General features: G+C 53.3%; 6 protein-coding genes across 6 annotated transcripts; 4 read left to right on the forward strand and 2 right to left on the reverse strand.

The window, feature by feature from the left end:
* Positions 1-347: 347 nt before the first annotated feature.
* M431DRAFT_2203 (hypothetical protein) lies at positions 348-3007 on the reverse strand (the record flags this gene model as incomplete). The annotated part of the gene is made up of 6 exons (XM_024913565.1): positions 348-464; positions 543-2201; positions 2322-2406; positions 2519-2614; positions 2696-2742; positions 2954-3007. The coding sequence occupies 6 exons, from the start codon at positions 3005-3007 to the stop codon at positions 348-350; spliced, it is 2058 nt and encodes a 685-aa protein (XP_024779302.1).
* Positions 3008-4708: 1701 nt separating this feature from the next.
* On the forward strand, positions 4709-5860 carry M431DRAFT_516712 (hypothetical protein; the record flags this gene model as incomplete). Its single annotated transcript, XM_024920313.1, has 1 exon — positions 4709-5860. The coding sequence occupies exon 1, from the start codon at positions 4760-4762 to the stop codon at positions 5858-5860; it is 1101 nt and encodes a 366-aa protein (XP_024779303.1). The 5' UTR covers positions 4709-4759.
* Positions 5628-9169, reverse strand: M431DRAFT_504592 (hypothetical protein). The gene is made up of 3 exons (XM_024918489.1): positions 8747-9169; positions 6916-8692; positions 5628-6857 (listed from the first exon to the last, which is right to left on the reverse strand). The coding sequence occupies exons 1-3, from the start codon at positions 8940-8942 to the stop codon at positions 5999-6001; spliced, it is 2832 nt and encodes a 943-aa protein (XP_024779304.1). The 5' UTR covers positions 8943-9169; the 3' UTR covers positions 5628-5998.
* A 467-nt stretch (positions 9170-9636) lies between these two features.
* On the forward strand, positions 9637-10207 carry M431DRAFT_309712 (hypothetical protein). Its single transcript, XM_024914213.1, has one exon. It carries the CDS (start codon positions 9747-9749, stop codon positions 10197-10199), a length of 453 nt encoding a protein of 150 aa, XP_024779305.1. The 5' UTR covers positions 9637-9746; the 3' UTR covers positions 10200-10207.
* Positions 10208-11193: 986 nt separating this feature from the next.
* On the forward strand, positions 11194-13448 carry M431DRAFT_478682 (hypothetical protein; the record flags this gene model as incomplete). Its single annotated transcript, XM_024915698.1, has 2 exons — positions 11194-11843; positions 11954-13448. The coding sequence occupies 2 exons, from the start codon at positions 11194-11196 to the stop codon at positions 13446-13448; spliced, it is 2145 nt and encodes a 714-aa protein (XP_024779306.1).
* Positions 13449-13472: 24 nt separating this feature from the next.
* M431DRAFT_309708 (hypothetical protein) lies at positions 13473-14163 on the forward strand. Its single transcript, XM_024914212.1, has one exon. It carries the CDS (start codon positions 13725-13727, stop codon positions 14106-14108), a length of 384 nt encoding a protein of 127 aa, XP_024779307.1. The 5' UTR covers positions 13473-13724; the 3' UTR covers positions 14109-14163.
* Positions 14164-16956: the final 2793 nt, after the last annotated feature.

Consider the following 16956-nt stretch of genomic DNA (forward strand, 5'->3'; position numbering starts at 1 on the left):
CTACTTGTTTCTCCAAATCTCACGCACGCAGAGTCAAGAGTCGGGTTATAGCATACAGGAGATTTAGCTACCACGTTGGCTCCACTGGCGTTTAAAAACAGGGTTATCATAGGCAATTGACTTTTTCATCTTGAGGTTTATTTTGTTCAATTTTTTTTCTCATTTCATCTATTTGCGATATATAACAAAAGGAAATCGAACGTTTCCTTTGATCTCAGGGTACAGTCGTCACAACGTGAAATCATATTTCCCTCCCTATTTTTTAGCAACCAGCGATTTCTTTCCACATGTTTTTGGTATGATTTAAATTTTTATAAAAGAGTTTTTTATTGCGTCTGCCGTAAAATTTAAATGAGCTGCTGGAAAGCACGGTTGATGGGAGAGCGAACGTTGGGGACATCCTTCCAGAAGTCGATGGTGAGGAGAGCACGCTTGGTGATGCCCTCGGGGGTGAACTCGAACTTCTATAGCGATGGGTTAGCAGGCTGTTACTTTCTCTACGTTGTACTTCTCTTCTTCTTTCTCCTTCTTCTCCAACGTACCTTGTAGACATCCTTGTAGGCACCAGAGGCACCGAATCGGTTGAGGCCAAACTGCTCGTGAGTGTAGCGCTCCCAGCCCATGGTGCTCATCACCTCAATGGACAGAGAGGGGATGCCGTCGGGCAGGACGGAGAGTCTGTACTCCTTGGACTGGGCATCGAACACCTCGAAGCAAGGGATAGAGACGATGCGGGCCTTGACGTTGTGCTTCTCCAAGAGCTCCTTGGCGGCATCCACGGCAATGGAAACCTCGGAACCGGTAGAGACCAGAGTGATCTGAGCACCCTCGACCTCCTGCAGGACGTACCCACCCTTGATGGCCTTCTCGATGATGGAGCCCTCGAGCTGGGGCAGGTTCTGACGAGACAGGGCAATGATGCTGGGGGTGTGCTTGGAGGTCAGGGCAATGTAGTAGGCAGCGCTGGTCTCGTTGCCGTCAGCAGGGCGCCACACCATGCAGTTGGGGAGGGCACGGAAGTGAGCCAGAGTCTCGATAGGCTGGTGAGTAGGACCGTCCTCGCCCAGACCGATGGAGTCGTGGGTGGCGACCCAGATGACTCGGACGCGGGACAGAGCGGACAGACGGACGGCACCGGCAGCGTAGGAGACAAAGTTGAGGAAGGTACCACCATAGGGGATGATGGTTCCGTAGGCGGCCAGACCGTTCATGATGGCGCCCATACCGTGCTCACGGACACCATATCGGATGTATCGTCCAGAGTAGTCGCCGAGACCAGTGGCAGGGGGCTGGAAGTCGACGGCCTCCTTCCAGCGGGTAAGGTTGGAGCCAGTCAGATCGGCAGAGCCACCCTGAAGTTCGGGGAGGATGGTCTGAACCTTGCTGAGGACGGTCTCGGACAGCTTTCGGCTGGCAATGGCAGCGTCGCTGGTGCTGTAGACGGGCAGGCTCTTCTCCCAGCCCTCGGGCAGCTCGCCCTTCAGGCGGCGAGTGAGGTCAGCGTGCTCGGCGGGGTACTTCTCAGCGTACTGAGCGAACAGCTTGTTCCACTCCTCCTCTTTAGCGGCACCCTCAGAGGAGTGTCTGCCGTAGAGCTCAGCGACCTCCTTGGGGACGACGAAGCTCTCCTCGGGGTTGAAGCCGAACTTGGTCTTGAGCTGCTTGATGTCGTCGGCCTTGAGGGGAGAGCCGTGGACACCGTGGGTGCCCTCCTGGAGGGAGCCGAAACCAATGGTGGTTCGCAGCTTGATGATTGAAGGCTTGTCCTTGACGGCCTGGCACTTCTTGATGGCGGCCTCCATGGCCTCGAGGTCGTGGTCGCCGTTCTCGACGACCTCGACGTGCCAGCCGTAGGCCTCATAGCGCTTAGCAACATCCTCGGTGAAGGCAACGTTGGTGTCACCGTCAATGGAAATGTGGTTGTCATCGTAGATGCAGATGAGGTTGCCGAGCTGGAGGTGACCAGCCAGGGAAGAGGCCTCGCCGGAGACACCCTCCATCAAGCAGCCATCACCGAGGAAGCAGTAGGTGTAGTTGTCAACCAGGTTGAAACCGGGCTTGTTGAAGGTGGCAGCAGTGTGAGCCTGGGCCATGGCCAAACCAACAGCATTGCAGATACCCTGACCCAGAGGGCCGGTGGTGACCTCGATACCGGGAGTATCGTGAGCCTCGGGGTGGCCAGGGGTGATGCTGTCAACAGTCTGTAGGTAGAGGACACGAGTTAGTGCTGCTCGACATATCCTAGCCTCTTTTGCAAAGGCTAGGCTAATTGAGCTTTTTTTCCCTTCTCTTGTTCAGTTCGGAGCTTGGCGCAAACTTACTCGGAAGGCCTTGAGGTCATCGATGGTCAGGGCGTAGCCGAACAGGTGAAGCAGAGCATACTGGAGCATGCAGCCGTGGCCGTTGCTAGATTGGGGCGAAAAAGTAGCACCTGTTAGTCGTGCGATTCGCAGAGCGGGGATATTTGTCTCTCCTCTATTCCCTTCAGAGGGAGGGGCGGGACGGCGAGAGCACTCACGAGAGAACGAATCGGTCACGGTTCAGCCAATCGGGGTTCTTGGGGTTGAACCTCAGGAACTTGTCCCAGAGAACGTGGGCAATGGGAGCCATGCCCCTGCGATATCATCGTTAGCAGCCAGAACGGGCGGAAGTGGCGGGAGCGGAGCTTCGCGTCACGAAGCGTGGCCAGACTCACATGGGGGCACCGGGATGTCCCGAGTTGCTCTTGAAGGTCGCATCAACCTGGAATCGCAAAGCAAGTCAGTCAATGCTCTCCGTCCTTGTTCTGTTCTCCTTGTGTGTCCTTTTTTCGTCCTTTTCTCGAGTGTGTTCTTCCTTTGGCCGCCTCGCAAACCTCCACTGCCGTCGGGCGTAACCAAAACTTTCCAGCCCAAAGCTCTCACACAATGGAGGGGCAATGGCGGGGTAAAAAAGCAAGGGGGAAAAAACATACCGCGAGCAGGCGGATGGTGTTGATGGCCTTCTGGTCAACCTCTGTGTAGCCCATGATTGCGAATGGTTCGGATCTGCGCTATTGAAGAAATCGGGTATCAAAGTAATTGGGAATATGGAGAGAGAGAAACGGACGGGGCCTGATGGGGGGAGGGCCGCATATAAAGCTGGTGTTGAGGGAACCTTTTTGTTGAGGGGTTAATGTTATGTCACGGATTAGGGGATGCTTAGCTCAGGCCATCAATGTTCCCTCTATCGGCCCCTCTAACAGCAGCCCTGGAAGAGCTTCCCAAGTTCCGTGGCCCCTCCACGAGCCACTCTGATGCCGCCCTACTGGAGCCCCGGGGCAGCGCAGCCAGGCAACGGCAAATGGCAATCGGAGCGCAAGTTCCAGCGGGGCCCGTTTCCGCTACTGGGAGCCCGCCCGTAGCTTGTTGCGGCTTGCTGCAGCGCCGATTCGCCCTCTTACTGTGTGTGCGTGTTGTTTCGTACTTAAAAGGATTTTTAACGTGGATTCCACGCTTTCCAGGTTTTTTTTAAACTCCGTGCTCACCAAGGGCTCCTTGTGACTTATGGTCCCCTGTAAGTTTAGTAGTATGCAATTTCTGCGAGGAACCTTTACGGGGAACCTTTACGAGGAACTTTACAGGTACTCCTGGGTTAATGGAATCAATGGATGTTTATTACCCTCACTCGACCGGTACATACATAGTGCCATTAGATAGCATGCACTGCTGCTTACACACAAAACGTCTTCAGAGGCAACAGAGGCAACAAGATCTACCGCCCACTTGACGCAATCCTATCCACCGGGCAAAACGCTCCATTCCCGCAACAAAGAGCGGAGACTCTAACCGCCCTGACAGCAAAAGACATTTGAAGCCATCAATTCCATTGTCCCTTGCCTTTTGCAACGGCAACCTGCAACGGCATCCCGCATTCGGATACTCCGTTTCGGCCCGGCCTCTGACGTAGGGGCTGCTGATGGACCTTATCATCGCCTCACTCAAATCTCACAAGACGACGGGAGTCACAAACGGATGTGATGGATGGATGGTTACAGGCTCCCAGGCCAGGCAAATCACTCTCTCTGACCCTCGTGAAACAACTGCACCAACGTCTCCAAACCCGGGCAAGCCGCCAATGCAACTTTCAGACGTGAACTGCACCAAGTCCATCCATCCACACACACGATAGGCTACCCTTGATCTCAATGCCTATCCGCGTCACCTGCAGCAGAATCCTTGGCCTTGCTTGGCCTTTATAAGCGGTCTCGAGCGTTTCCTAAGCAATCGTTCATCGCCTTGCCAAACGAGTCCACCAATCAGACAGGCCAAATCAGACACCTGAGCGGCTGGCGCTATTCCAATAGCCGATCTAGCATCCCGGAAGCTGCGCGTAAAGCGGCGCTGGCCGGATCGTTCTTTAAGACGGGGCTGAAAGTCAAAAAGGATTTCAGGCTATTTGTTGCCCTCATACTACAGAGGAACTAGCAATAAGCATTGATGAATAAGTTTGTATGTAAGCATGTGTCGGCACCACCATGAGGATGCAAGCGAATGAATCACAGTGAAGATGAGATTTGCAATTTTGCTGAGAGCTGCTGTTTTTATCATGTGTGTGTATTGATGCAAGATGGAAGAGAGAGAAATGAATTGAACTGAGATACACTCGTTTCTAAGTGAAGGCTTACCAGCGCTACCTACATCAACCTACCCACTTTCCGTGAGAAACTCAATTTTTCACCACATCAAATCCCCCATCTCATTCAACCAAGTAATTCATCACGGCAACAACGTATAAAACAATGGTTAAAAAACAGGCCCCTAAGAAGAATCCATCCAAAAAAGACAGACAAGCATCAGCAGCTGACCCCATCCCAACCGTCGACCCCCAAATCCTCATCCATCAGCAGCGCATCCTCAAGCTCTTTTCAGATGCCTTCAATCCCGTCCTCTCATCCGAGGACTTCACAGCCCGCCTCCAATCCATAAAACAGGCCCTCTTCAACCGGGAATTCGACGCCGCCTTTGGGACAGAGGAGAATCTTCAGGCGTACGCTGCAAGATGGAGTCCTACCAGAGCCCTCTGCTACTCGTCCATCTTCCAAACCATCGCCCACCACTTTGATGAGATGGCTCTCATATCACCTCCTCCGACCAATAACAACGATGATGATGAAAACAGCCCAGAAGCAGCTAGCATCGAAATATCAGATTCAAACCCCCGCAAATCCATTAAAATGCTCTGCATCGGCGGCTGCGCAGCCGAACAGATTGCCTTCGCCTCCCTCCTCCACCAAACAAATTCCTCCGGCCATCTTACCCTCCTAGACGCCGCCCCCTGGACACAAGTCGTCGCTCTTCTCCAAAATCACATCACTTCGCCGCCTCTCCTATCCAAATACGCCTCCGCAGCCATCAAGGCCGCAAACACGCCTCTCCTCGAGCAGGCCCAACTCAACACAACATTCTCCCAGGGTGATATCCTAGTATTAGACAAGGAGGCATTGTCTTCACTGCTTGGCCGCGAACCGCTCACTGTGACGCTAATGTTTACATTGAATGAACTCTACACCAACGGAGGCATCGGTAAAACGACAAAGTTCTTGAAATTGCTGGGCGAGGTCATGCCGGACAGGAGCATGCTCCTCGTCGTGGACAGCCCGGGTAGTTACTCAGAAGCCGCCGTGGGAAAAGAGCAGAAGAGATATCCTATGCAGTGGCTGCTGGATCACACAATGATTGATCCGCGTGCACCGTCTCCGGGCTACGAGTGGGAAAAGATTGAGTCTCACGACTCGATATGGTTCCGTCTTCCAGATGGCCTCTCTTACCCTATTCAATTGGAGAATATGCGTTACCAGATGCATCTATATCAGAGGAGGAGTACGTCCTCAACTCAATGAAGTTCTGTTAGGGGAGGATGTTTCGAAGAATGAGGGGAAGGAAAGAAAACTATAGTTGATAAGGCTACCCTTGAGTTGCTATGTATAAAAAAGAGCCGCATCAGGTCTTTTCGTTAGGGATATCTATCTACTAGGTATCTATGCCCACACCAGCTTCTTCAGCGAGTGGCCTAGCTGCTCGAGTAGCCCGGTGCTGCGTCTCGCCGTGTCCAGCGAAATGATATCGCCCTTCTCCACCAGCTTCTTTCGCTCTCCTCCTTCCTTGGCCTGCTGCCGTTCGAAAGCAAGGCGCTCAATCTCTGAGCATATCGTGTCAATGATCTGCATCTCTGTTTGCCGCGGCCCCGCCCCACTCGCCGGCAATGAAGAATCGGCGTATGGCGCCTTGAACGCAAGCTTGCGAATGGCAGGCTCTTTGGAAGCGTTTGCTCCGGAGAAGAGACCAGCGAAACCAGTTGGTGCGGGTAGAGGCTCACCGGTAGCCGTGAACTTGGGTGCGTCTTTGGTGGACAGTGTACGGGTGTTCCTCCTCCGCACGTCGCTTTTGCCCGGTTGATATGACACCACGAAACCCACGTTCCTCGTCTCGTTCATGTGCGCCTGCGAGATGGTTGAGGTGATGTAAGTGCCGATTTTGATATTCGTGATGCTGGCAAGGGTAACTCTTTCAAAGGACGATACCTTGTCCAGATCCCAGTCAAAGCGACAAAGATACAACGCAGCATCCGTCAGGAGAAGGACAGTTTCTTCCATTGGCCACGATTTAAGAACGTTGGCGGCGTTGGGACTAATCAAAACCCAGCCGCCGTGGAATTCTTCATTGACGTCTGCCACGACTCGCTTCTGGCACAGCTCCACGGCACGCTCCCGCATTCTTTCTACGGAAACAGCCGGATCCTTGGTCATCATGTCCATCTCGAATTCTTCAAATACTTTGGCACTGACATTTCCGAGCAGGAAGTCTATGGCAGCTTGGCTGAAGTAGTCGTTGACCATGCTAAAGGGGAGATGATGATCAGCCACTGGGCTTGGAAAGTAAGCAGGAAAAAACTCACCCAGTATAGAGACGTGTTAGGGATATGCCGAGATCATTTAGTGCCCCCCTGTAATCCCTCTTTCGTGTCCTCGTATAGTCACCTTTCATAGCGGATGTAGAGGCGTACTGCTTTGAAACGGCATCGCCGTTGTCAGCCCAGAGAGTATTAAACCAGGCCGTCTCTTGGTCTATTTGCGCACTCATGTCTATGCCTTCTTCTTTCAGTTGTAAATCTAGCAAATGTTTTGCAAAAGAGCTCTGGCAGACGTTTGTTCGGTCCAGGCAGTCCATACAATTTGTCCTAAGGACACCTTGTTGCTTGCGGACCAGCTGGCCATTGTTCTTCACCGTGCTGCCCAGCGTCTCTAATTGATCTTTCAATGTGGACAACAGATGGCTCACGTTCTCAAACTTCATGCCACGACAGGCGTGGTGAAAGTCAAACCACTCAAATGGAATCTTTGCCTTGTCATCGAGCCCCTTGTTGATACGCGCCATCGTATTTTGATATTGCGTTCCAATAGGGCCCTCGACTCCACGTTTCTCGACAAGATTGACAATCTGTACCGTGCCGTAAGATGCCGAGAGCCTTTCAAAATGCTGCTTAGCGGCATTGTAGTTTGCGTCCTCAGAGTGCTGCAAAACCGGCACAGGCTTGAGCGCGTAGGCCGTCTGGGTAAAGAAGAGTGGAATGCTGCCTCTGATCTGAGTAAACGAATACACTGGAGAAGAGGTATCCCATGCAGGGGATGAAAGGACCTGCTCTGTCTCGACAAAGTTGGCCGTATAGCCACCCTCGTCAATGCCGCGCCGGAGGTATCGCAGACCAGCCCTCTTAGTTGATCGTCGCGATACGAGGGTGATGAGGTAGCTCTTTTCAGTAGGACGCAGCTCTAGAGAATGCCTCGCCGTGCCTGAAGGCGGCGAGCCTGGAGCAGATGGCGGGGGGGAGAGGTCCTTGAGCTCCATGGATTCTGTTCCAGGGTCATCTACCTGGGGAGGCTGAGAATCCGCCACAAAGGTTCTCTGGCCGACAAAGCCCTGCATCAGAGGTAGGGTCAAGGCATCTTGTCCGGCATCTATAAAAGGTTGAATAATATGCCGGTTCCAAAAGAATGTCTTCTTGACCTGCTCATAGAGGGAGCCGCTGGGGTTAACCACCGAGGCACTGTCACTCGGACTGCGAGTTATATCCAGGTCATATGAAAAGTAAAAACTACGTGATGAGCCAAACAGCATTTGGACGGTCCGAAGCAGCTTAGGTAGCAGCGTGGATGCCGGAGAGAGACTCTCATCCGCTTCTTGTAGGCTGGCGAGACTAACCACTGGGGTCTGCGAGGCCGATGGCGCAAGGGGCGGCGTGGACGTTGGCGAGTTGCTCATTCCCATAGTCCTTCTCTGGTCGACTGTCCACCCGCTTCGACTAAACCAGCGCTGTGCAAATCTCCCATAGCTGCCCCGTCTCCGGATCACGTCTTCGGCAACGCTGCTCTTGGGGTCCGGCGGGACGTCTCCTTTGTCGACAACATCGTCGTCGACTTCCTCATCAGGAGTCGAAATTGGCATCTCGCCGTCCTCGTCACTGCTGCTATCTTCATCATTATTCACGCTGTTGGACGACTCCGTACGCAGAAGACGTGCCGTCTTGCGCACCGATTCCTCGGCATCACTCTGCGACGAGCACGGCGTCACGGCCACCTGAGTGACGACATAGATGGGCAATCCAAACACCTGAGCCACCTGCTCTCGGCGTGTAATCGTCACCAAATACGTTAATCGCGACACCGTAATCAATCCTGCCGACTGTTTAACACGCCATCACATCACATCGACGCCTGCCCGGGACTCACCAATGACGCCGAGCGCTTCAAACCACGAATCGGGCTTTGCCGAATCAGGGGCCTGGTCGCGTGCCGCCGACACGGACGCATCGCCATACTTGACTCTCGCAGGCTGGAACGGTTTCTGTCCCTTGGAAGACAATGGCTGGATGATGAGGCCGTCGACAGCGGCAAAGATTAAGACCTTGCGCGCAAGACCCGGCATCGTGCGGGGTCTGTGTCTCACCGCAGGAAAGTCCGAGAATTAGAGGAAATGCCGGAAGTCGGTCAAGGAGTCAAGAGCCGGGGCTCGTGGCTACAAGGACGAGTAGGAGGAAGCCATTGAGGTGATGTTGAATCGAGGCGAATAGGTAATGAAGTTGTATTGAAGCGAAGTTCAACGTCATCAATTACACGTACATCTACCTCTATACCTCTAGTAGGTACATCCACCTCCGCCCAGAAGCAGCAAGCCCGCCTAGAGCTCCGAGTTAGTGCTGCTTAGGCCTTGTACTGTAGAAAACGTGGATGCGCTGTCCAACCAGAGACTGAGAGAGCAATGGGGGGCTTATGGGGGACTCCATGCAGCTGTTCAGTCTCGGTGATCGATGGAGTGCCATCCATCAATAGCAATATACGTTTGACGCTACATAGATATTTACGACATTGGCGCCATCTTCTGCAACCTTACTGAAACCTTGGTGCCCTTCAAGCTGGATGCTCTATATCCGCAAGGTTCCAAGTGACACATGGACCCCTAGTCAGAGGAGAGCCACCTCCCGCATTCTCCAACGGAGTTTCTATTTCTAGAGCACCTCAACTACAATCATCGCCCGCCAATTCCTACGCTGTACCAATAGCGGGCCACCCTGAAAGTGCATCAGCAGGTCATACAGACACATCACTTTGAATAAGTGTCGGGATTATATTCCACCCGAGCTAATCACTGCTACAGAGCACAATCCAGGCGAGCTACCGCCTGCGTGAGATCAAACAGCGTCATCTGTCTGTTGTGCTTCGGATTAGTGAGATGCAGAGGGGCATTGCACTCGTGGTTGGCCAGCGACGGCAGGGATCAATGGATGCTCTACAACAAAGAACGAGCACCTCCATTGCTCCAGCAGCCATCTGGAGCTGTCGAGCATCCAACCACTCAGTCCGCGGCCCAGAAAACCCGTGGGGTAGCTCCGTCTGCCCGTCAGCAGCCATGGTCGCCATTTGCATCAACGGACAGGCAGCAATGCATCCCGAGCACCAGTCGGCGTTTGCGGCCTTGGTGGCCAACAGGACGAGCTTGCTTGATGCCACTTGTGGACCTCATCTGCAGTTTGCACGTCGCCAATTGCATAAGCAGGCCAGTGAGGGGTTGCGACGCTGGCAGGACGACATGATCCGACCGAAACTCGCCTACGCAATGCCCATTCAAACGCATGCATCCGTGCCTGGCTGTGAGCATGAGAAACAGAGCCAGAGGCCGGCGTGATCGTGATGGTGGCCGTCACCCATGTTGTGAGTGGTGGTGGCACGGCGGCGGTGGTTGCTTGATTGATTGATTGACGTGGTGTCGACCCCTAGAATAAGCCGGCTGATGATGGGTCACGTCAAGCAAGCAGGAAGAAAAGAGGCTCTTGCAGTGATGACATGGGCAGATGGCTGGCTGCATCCCATTTGCTGCGATCGCCCATTTGACAGATCTGGCGGTCGTGGTGACTGTTGGCATTTGTTTGGGGCGTCCAAGGTCGAAAAGGGGTAGTCCCTGCTAGCTCTCTGCATACATTAAAGCAAGGCTGCACTACCATCAAGTACCTTGCCGGTACCTCATTCAAGAGCCGAAGCGGCAGCTTTGTTTAGCCTTGGCCCATGACGCTGAAAGGGGAGCGCCAGGGCCTGGAGGGCCTGCTGCAGCCAGACCAAGTCACTTCGCACCAATTCTACGCGTAAAAGCTACATGGCTGGGGAGGGGGCCAGCAAGCCTGGATTGGGCTAAGCGTCCACCACCTCACCTCACCACTTCACAGGCCACCACCAGCACTTTTTCTAGGGCCTGGCGTCAAATCTTCCGCTTTCTGTCCTTGGAAACCACCATCACGACCTCTCTTCATTCGCCGTCCCGGCCCCCTGGATCATCAACGAGGCGCCCGAGGACCGCTGTCCGCCTTCTTCTTGTCTTTCTTTCATCTCTTGCCCCTTCTTGACCCCCTTGTCTGGTCTGGCCCGTCGAGATTTGTTTGCTCGTGGGCATCGTGCTTCTTTGCCTTTCTCTTTGTGTCTAGCACCGCAGGACGGGTTGGGCTCCTCACTCCTCCTTGCGGCCCTTTGTTGTTCAATCTCCTCCGACTTGCCCTCTGTCCTCGCCCACCACCCGCCGCTGCATGGTCTCCCTGATCCATCACTCGCCCCTCTCTCCGTCCCCGACGAGCCCCATTCGTCCGCCGTCTAATCGTCTCGCTGAAGCCGCCAACTAACAACCCCCCATCATGGCCGCTGCCCCCCGACGTAGAAAGCTCATCGGCCAACGACGCCGAGTCGAGGACGAGGGCGACGATGAGGGCCGTCCGGAGACGCTGGAGCTGGATGACGACTCCCTGAGCGAGGGCTCCGTCATCTCCGACGACCACGATGGAGCTGATGATAGCGACACCAGCAACATCGACGAGGTGTCACCCACCTCACCCAACGCGCGGAAGTCTGCCAACGGCACCGCAAAGGGGGCCAGCCACAGAGCCGCCAGGGCTGCTGCTCAGGGAGATGGCAACAAGTCTGTATCGGATACCGAGCTGATGCTTCAAGGCCTGTCCATTGCGGATCGGCCGGACTCTGCACAGGAGCTGCAGTTCGACGAGGTGACGCCGTCGCCACCCAAGTCGCCCTCTGCTCCCGTCATTGTCAGCTCCTCGTCTGCCATGCGGTCTCAACCTGGGCAACCAGCCAATCGACGCCGACAAGAGCACGAGGACTACAAGCGCCGGAGGGACGAGGACCCGGCCTTTGTGCCCAACCGGGGCTCCTTCTTCATGCATGATCATCGGCATCCGGGGCCGGCCGCGAATGGCTTCAGGCCGTTTGGAAGAGGTCGGGGCAGAGGTGGTGGTCGCGGTGGCATCGGGGGCCCTTTTGCTCCAATGAAGTAAGTTCACATCATCTCTTGTCGTCGCCATGATTACCGTCTCTTTGAGCTCTCTCTATCCCCCACCTGGCCCTCTTTGCCTCATCTGCTAACGTGGAATTACTATGTAGTAACCAGATGCACCACCCCGCCGATCCGACCACAAACTCCCCATGGACGCACGACATGCACGAGACTGTCGCAGACGTGATCCCACGTCGCCCTCGGCAAGCACCTCATGAGGAAGGACCGCCTAATGGCAATGGCTTCATCCCCACGTGCGAGCCCAGTGCTACTCCCATCAACAGAACCTTGTCGACTGAGAAACACATCGGCAACGCTCAAGTCCGCGTCATTCTCCCTGAGGTGGCCATCTCGAAGGTGTTTCCTGGCTTCCCGGTCAAGCAGTACACGAAGTTGCCCGATCACCGCCCGCCCCTGCGTAGGGACAAGCCGGTGCGCATCTCCCTGCCGAACCATCCTCCGAGATACATCTTCCCCGCTTCGGACCGATCGTTCACCTTCATCCCCCGTGCATTACGCCCCAATCAGCAGCGACTTAGAGGTAAGCCCCGGTCTGCATGGGGTTCCGTGGGTGGATTTTCGCGGAGGACCAGCATATTTGGTGGCAGCTACTATGGTGGAAGCATATACTCCCCCAGTGCTGCCGTCAGCAGGCGGTCATCCATCGTGGTCCACGATAGGGAGGCCATATTTTCGCCTACCGGGTCCATCATCTCCCGCCCCGCACCACAGGCCGATACCAGGCCTGTGGTCCGTCTACCTCCGGCTCCGCAAATATTCAATATGCCGCCTGTTGGAGTTGAGGTGCCCGTAGGCCAATCGGACCCAATGTTGATGACCGGACAGGAGGCTTCGATCATCGACATGCCCCAGCCACAAACACACCCCCTTCCACAGAAGCCCAACTTCCAGGAGAACTTCCCGGCATCGATCCCAATGCACCAGCCTCGCCCTCAGAAGAACATTTCTGTTGCGGGCATCGAGTCGCCAACGATGTCGCAGAATGGCCCGGGCTTCCAGCAAGCCTTCCACCAGCAAGTTCCCGTGCAGATGGCAAACGGATACCAGGACTCGCATGCTCGCCGGCCCTCATACTCTACCCATGTCTCGACCGGCACGCCTCTGTCCCAAATCCCAGAGCGGGCTATACATGCCGCACCGTTCCAGCCCAACACGTATGGTCAAACGGCCTACTATGGCGGCCAGCCGTACCAGCCTCACCCTCAACAGGGATACTACTATCCTCATGGCTACTCTGGCCCAAGCATGCCCGCCTCTGCTGCCACCGCGCCTCCATTCATCCCCCAAGGACAGCCGGGCATGCCTGGAAGCTTTACACCTCAGAATCCAATGGAGCAGCCAGGTGTCACCGTGACGGGGCCACCGGCACCCCCGAATACAAACCTCGTGGCCCAGGAAGTCAATGGCATGGTTTACTATTATGATGCTTCTCAGCTGCCGTCGGTAAACCCTTACCAGTCGTACCCTGCCTCACAGCCATATCAGCCTAGCGTGATGGGAATGGGTGGGATGGTGACTCCCAGCCCCGACGGCTTCTACTACCCTCAACCCGCGCCGGGCATGGTCTACTACTCACAATAGCGTTGATTCGTGTGGTGGATGTGACACCGACGCTGGCCTGATGATTGGCTTCTCAGTGCCCATTGACCTTTAATAACCCTATTACAGACCCTACACATCTCACTCCCTGCACTTTCTTGTTGATTTCTTTTCCCTTTGGTGTCATGGGTTGGGTTCTACGCATCATTCTTATCCATTTTCGCGGTTCGGGTGGTTGGGTGCTCAAAATCATGAACTTTTTTTCCCCTACTTTTTTCAACGTCTGATATTTATTATCTTCATCATGCGTATCCTGGGATGGCCTGCTGGGAACCCTGGGATAGCCTTTACGTCTTTGTGTGTGCGTGTGTATTGGGGAATGGACCTTTTTTCTTGAAAACAAAAAATAAGTATTGGAAGTTGAAGGCTGAAAGATGCTTGCAACGGCATTCATTTGTGTCAGTTGTTGAGGTTATCGTCACCACGGCCAACAATCGATGGCCATATGCGGAGGGATGGAAAAACGTCTTGCGGGATGACCTTTTCTCTTTTTTTCAGTCTGAGCTAAAGGGGAAGAAACGCATGGGTAGCTGGGAGCGATTCTGTAGCGGCTTCATTGCGTCCTTTACCTTTGTTAGCCCGGATGTCCTTGTAACTTCGGGGTTTTTATCCTCTTGTGCTGTTCATGGCAGCGGCGTTTAGCGGTGTTTGGAGGCAATTATGTAGTAGCTTTAAATGTGCGGGAAATGGAGTTGCAATCTGTGGAATATCTTTGTGTCTACTCTCTCTTTTTGAGCTTCATTTGCATATATTTTATTGAGCGAATAGCTTGTTTATTTTATGCTGGATAGTGACTGTTTTGGTGAAGAATGAGTGATGGTAGTGAATGTTGTGCTTTGAATGCGGCCCGGTGCTACAAACGTAGAAGCTAATAACTTTGTGTGCTAAATCAAGTTCTTGGTTGACTTGAACTATCTCACTTGCGTAGAGATAGGTTGAGCTACATAAGAAGTTCTTCTTGATACCAAGGCAATTTATTGAATTTGATCTCATGTGTTAGTTAGTACTTGGGTAGTCATGGATTCGAGCTAGATAAGATACCTGTTCGTCTTTCATGTTGAGGTCGCATTTGGCTCTTCTTTCCCGCATATATACATTACCATTTTTTCCTTATCTAGAGGATAAATCGGTCCTCCGTTTCAGGTTATATCTCCTCTACTGTTTCAACTAACACTCTATCTCCCCTGTATCGTCATCGCCGATAGCTCCGAGATACGTAGGATTGCTGACGTCCCTCTCCGTGATAGGCGCAGCTTGCCGAAGAGTACAATCAGGGTAGCCCCGTTTGAAGGGCGTAAAAAGTCAGTGGAAGATGGGAGATGAATGGAATGAAATGGGACTTTTGAGGGATAGGTGCAGTGAAATAAACTATCTAGAGGAATGAAGTATTTAGGTTTTGCAGAGTTCGGTGAATGGTGAATATTTTATAGTATAGAGTGAATGCTCGGTGTATGTTGGAATTACGTCGGAAAGACATAGAAGTATATATTGAGATTTTGACAGAAGTCAATTGAGCCCCAGGGCTCCATAAAAGTAGGGGAAATCACCGTTTGCATTTTTTTCTGAGACGCCTTGCTTTTTATTATCTGTTTCATTGATAACTTATCGCATTGGTTGGGATAGTAGTGGGCTCTAATGAATATGCCTGGCAACCTGAGTTGCTTTTCTCATGCATTGATACTCGTCGACCACTATAAGAGCCGTAAGCTCTCGTGTAGATACTACTGGCGTAGACCGAGAGCGTCAGAGAGCAATACCTATGTCTCTTTAACAAATGCGGCTGTAATTTTTCGTCATTGGGGTATTGAGAAAGTGAACTTTGTTAGGCTGCGAGCTTCGTTAGGCAGACTCGATATCAACAATGCCTACAACTGGAGTCTTCCCGGACGGTCCGCAAGCTGGAATATGGCCGAATCTCTACACGTTTCATGGCGTGAATATGCCTTGGTGTATCCCTGGCGCCTAGAATGTAGAAGTAAATCATGATCCTAACAGGCCTGGTTCCGTGTGATAGTTAAGGACACGGTTGATAGCACGTCAAATCTGGCCTTGAGAAATAGCAGCCTGCGCCTGGGTTATAAGCACGGAGCACGTATGCATAATGAGTATGATGTCTTTCTTCGCCCCGCCTCTCTCACCCGATGAGTGCCGGGGCTGGGTAAAGAATACAAGCCAGAATATTTTATCCTGTCTATGAGGATGGATGCACTTTGTGGTACTACGTAAAGCGCCTGCTGACAGACAGGAAGAGCAAGACGCAAGGGAGTGTAATAGGCGTCTACTAAGATTTTAACGAGTAGTGATGACAATGCAAGGGATGAGCCGGCAGATTACATGAGTAGTACCAGGTATGTAGAAGAAGCAAAAAAGAGAAGAGAGAAGCGGCAGCACCAAGCTTCGGGCAGGGCGCATCGAGCTAGCAATCTCACGTACCGCATTGATACTTGGCTTCAAAGGCTAAAGTGAGACATTGTGTTGAAGCCATGGAAACCTTGGGTGTAACTTTGAACTGCCCGGACTTGCCAGAGAGCTCCACAGAAAAGAAGAGCAGAGAGAAGATAATAAATTCAGACGTCTCTCACCAATCATGATGTTGTATGTGGCTTCCCTCTCTGACGGGAGCCTGTGTGAATTGGAGCTTGTTTAGGCCATCCGGTTAGGCAGTCCTTTGTGCTGAGAAAGTAATCGATCGAGAGCTGCTCGTTCTGTGCAATCCACGAGCTGTCGTGTCCCCCCAATGACCACCAATCAATGCTGGAGCCTGGTTGGGATGCTCCGACATGCTCGGCTCGGTGACACGATATGTTGCCACATTCGGCACATCACGCGCACCGAGCGGAGCCAGACAAGCAGAGGTCGCATCGATCCAATTGCTTCACGTACTCGTATCGCGCTATGGCGACAGGCCCGGGCATTATTACTACGAGTCCTGGTATTAGTAGTTCGGGTATTATATAAGAAGCAAAGCACCGCAAGTATCGGGTACTTTGGCAGGCAAAGTACCTGGACCAGAACTCACCGAACAAGGCATCTAGAGTAGCATCGGGTCTCGGGATAGATGCAGTTTGTGGTGTTGGTGTTTGTTTGCCTTCAATCTACAGCTTACTTTGACTTTGGAGCGTCAGGCAATCTACGCCGCCACGACGCCGTAGCATGGGATCTTGGTCTTGTTCTCCCGAGCGAGCTGCAAGTTCCAGAGGCCCCCAAAGTGTCGTAATCGGCCTTTGCACAAGCCTGCCTACGAGATGCCGTGGCGGCCGATCGAGCATGAATCGGCAAGCCCTGAAACCGGAACCAGCTTCACTAACACAACCTTATCCGCTGTCTTTGGGATGGTCGCAGCTGGCTGGTAATAGCACCACGTAGTCGCCGTCGCCTGAGAGGGGTCGGCCGGTCGCCAAGGCAAGGGATGCTCGAGTAGTGAGTGAGTGCGAGGACAGTGTGAATGGATGGGACGAGACGAGGGAGAGAAGCTGGCGTGGCTCCTCTG

The sequence above is a fragment of the Trichoderma harzianum genome (genome assembly GCF_003025095.1).
Source record: "Trichoderma harzianum CBS 226.95 unplaced genomic scaffold M431scaffold_2, whole genome shotgun sequence".
NCBI classification, from domain to species: domain Eukaryota; kingdom Fungi; phylum Ascomycota; class Sordariomycetes; order Hypocreales; family Hypocreaceae; genus Trichoderma; species Trichoderma harzianum.

Excerpts from the sequence above, each read along its gene's own strand:
- M431DRAFT_309708 (XM_024914212.1), top strand. The coding sequence starts at position 13,725 with ATGGCCTGCTGGGAACCCTGGGATAGCCTTTACGTCTTTGTGTGTGCG.
- M431DRAFT_309712 (XM_024914213.1), top strand. The coding sequence starts at position 9,747 with ATGCAGAGGGGCATTGCACTCGTGGTTGGCCAGCGACGGCAGGGATCA.
- M431DRAFT_504592 (XM_024918489.1), bottom strand. The coding sequence starts at position 8,942 with ATGCCGGGTCTTGCGCGCAAGGTCTTAATCTTTGCCGCTGTCGACGGC. Across the intron at positions 8,693-8,746 it reads TGAAGCGCTCGGCGTCATTG|GATTGATTACGGTGTCGCGA; the intron begins GTGAGTCCCGGG and ends AACAGTCGGCAG. Across the intron at positions 6,858-6,915 it reads CTAACACGTCTCTATACTGG|CATGGTCAACGACTACTTCA; the intron begins GTGAGTTTTTTC and ends TCTCCCCTTTAG.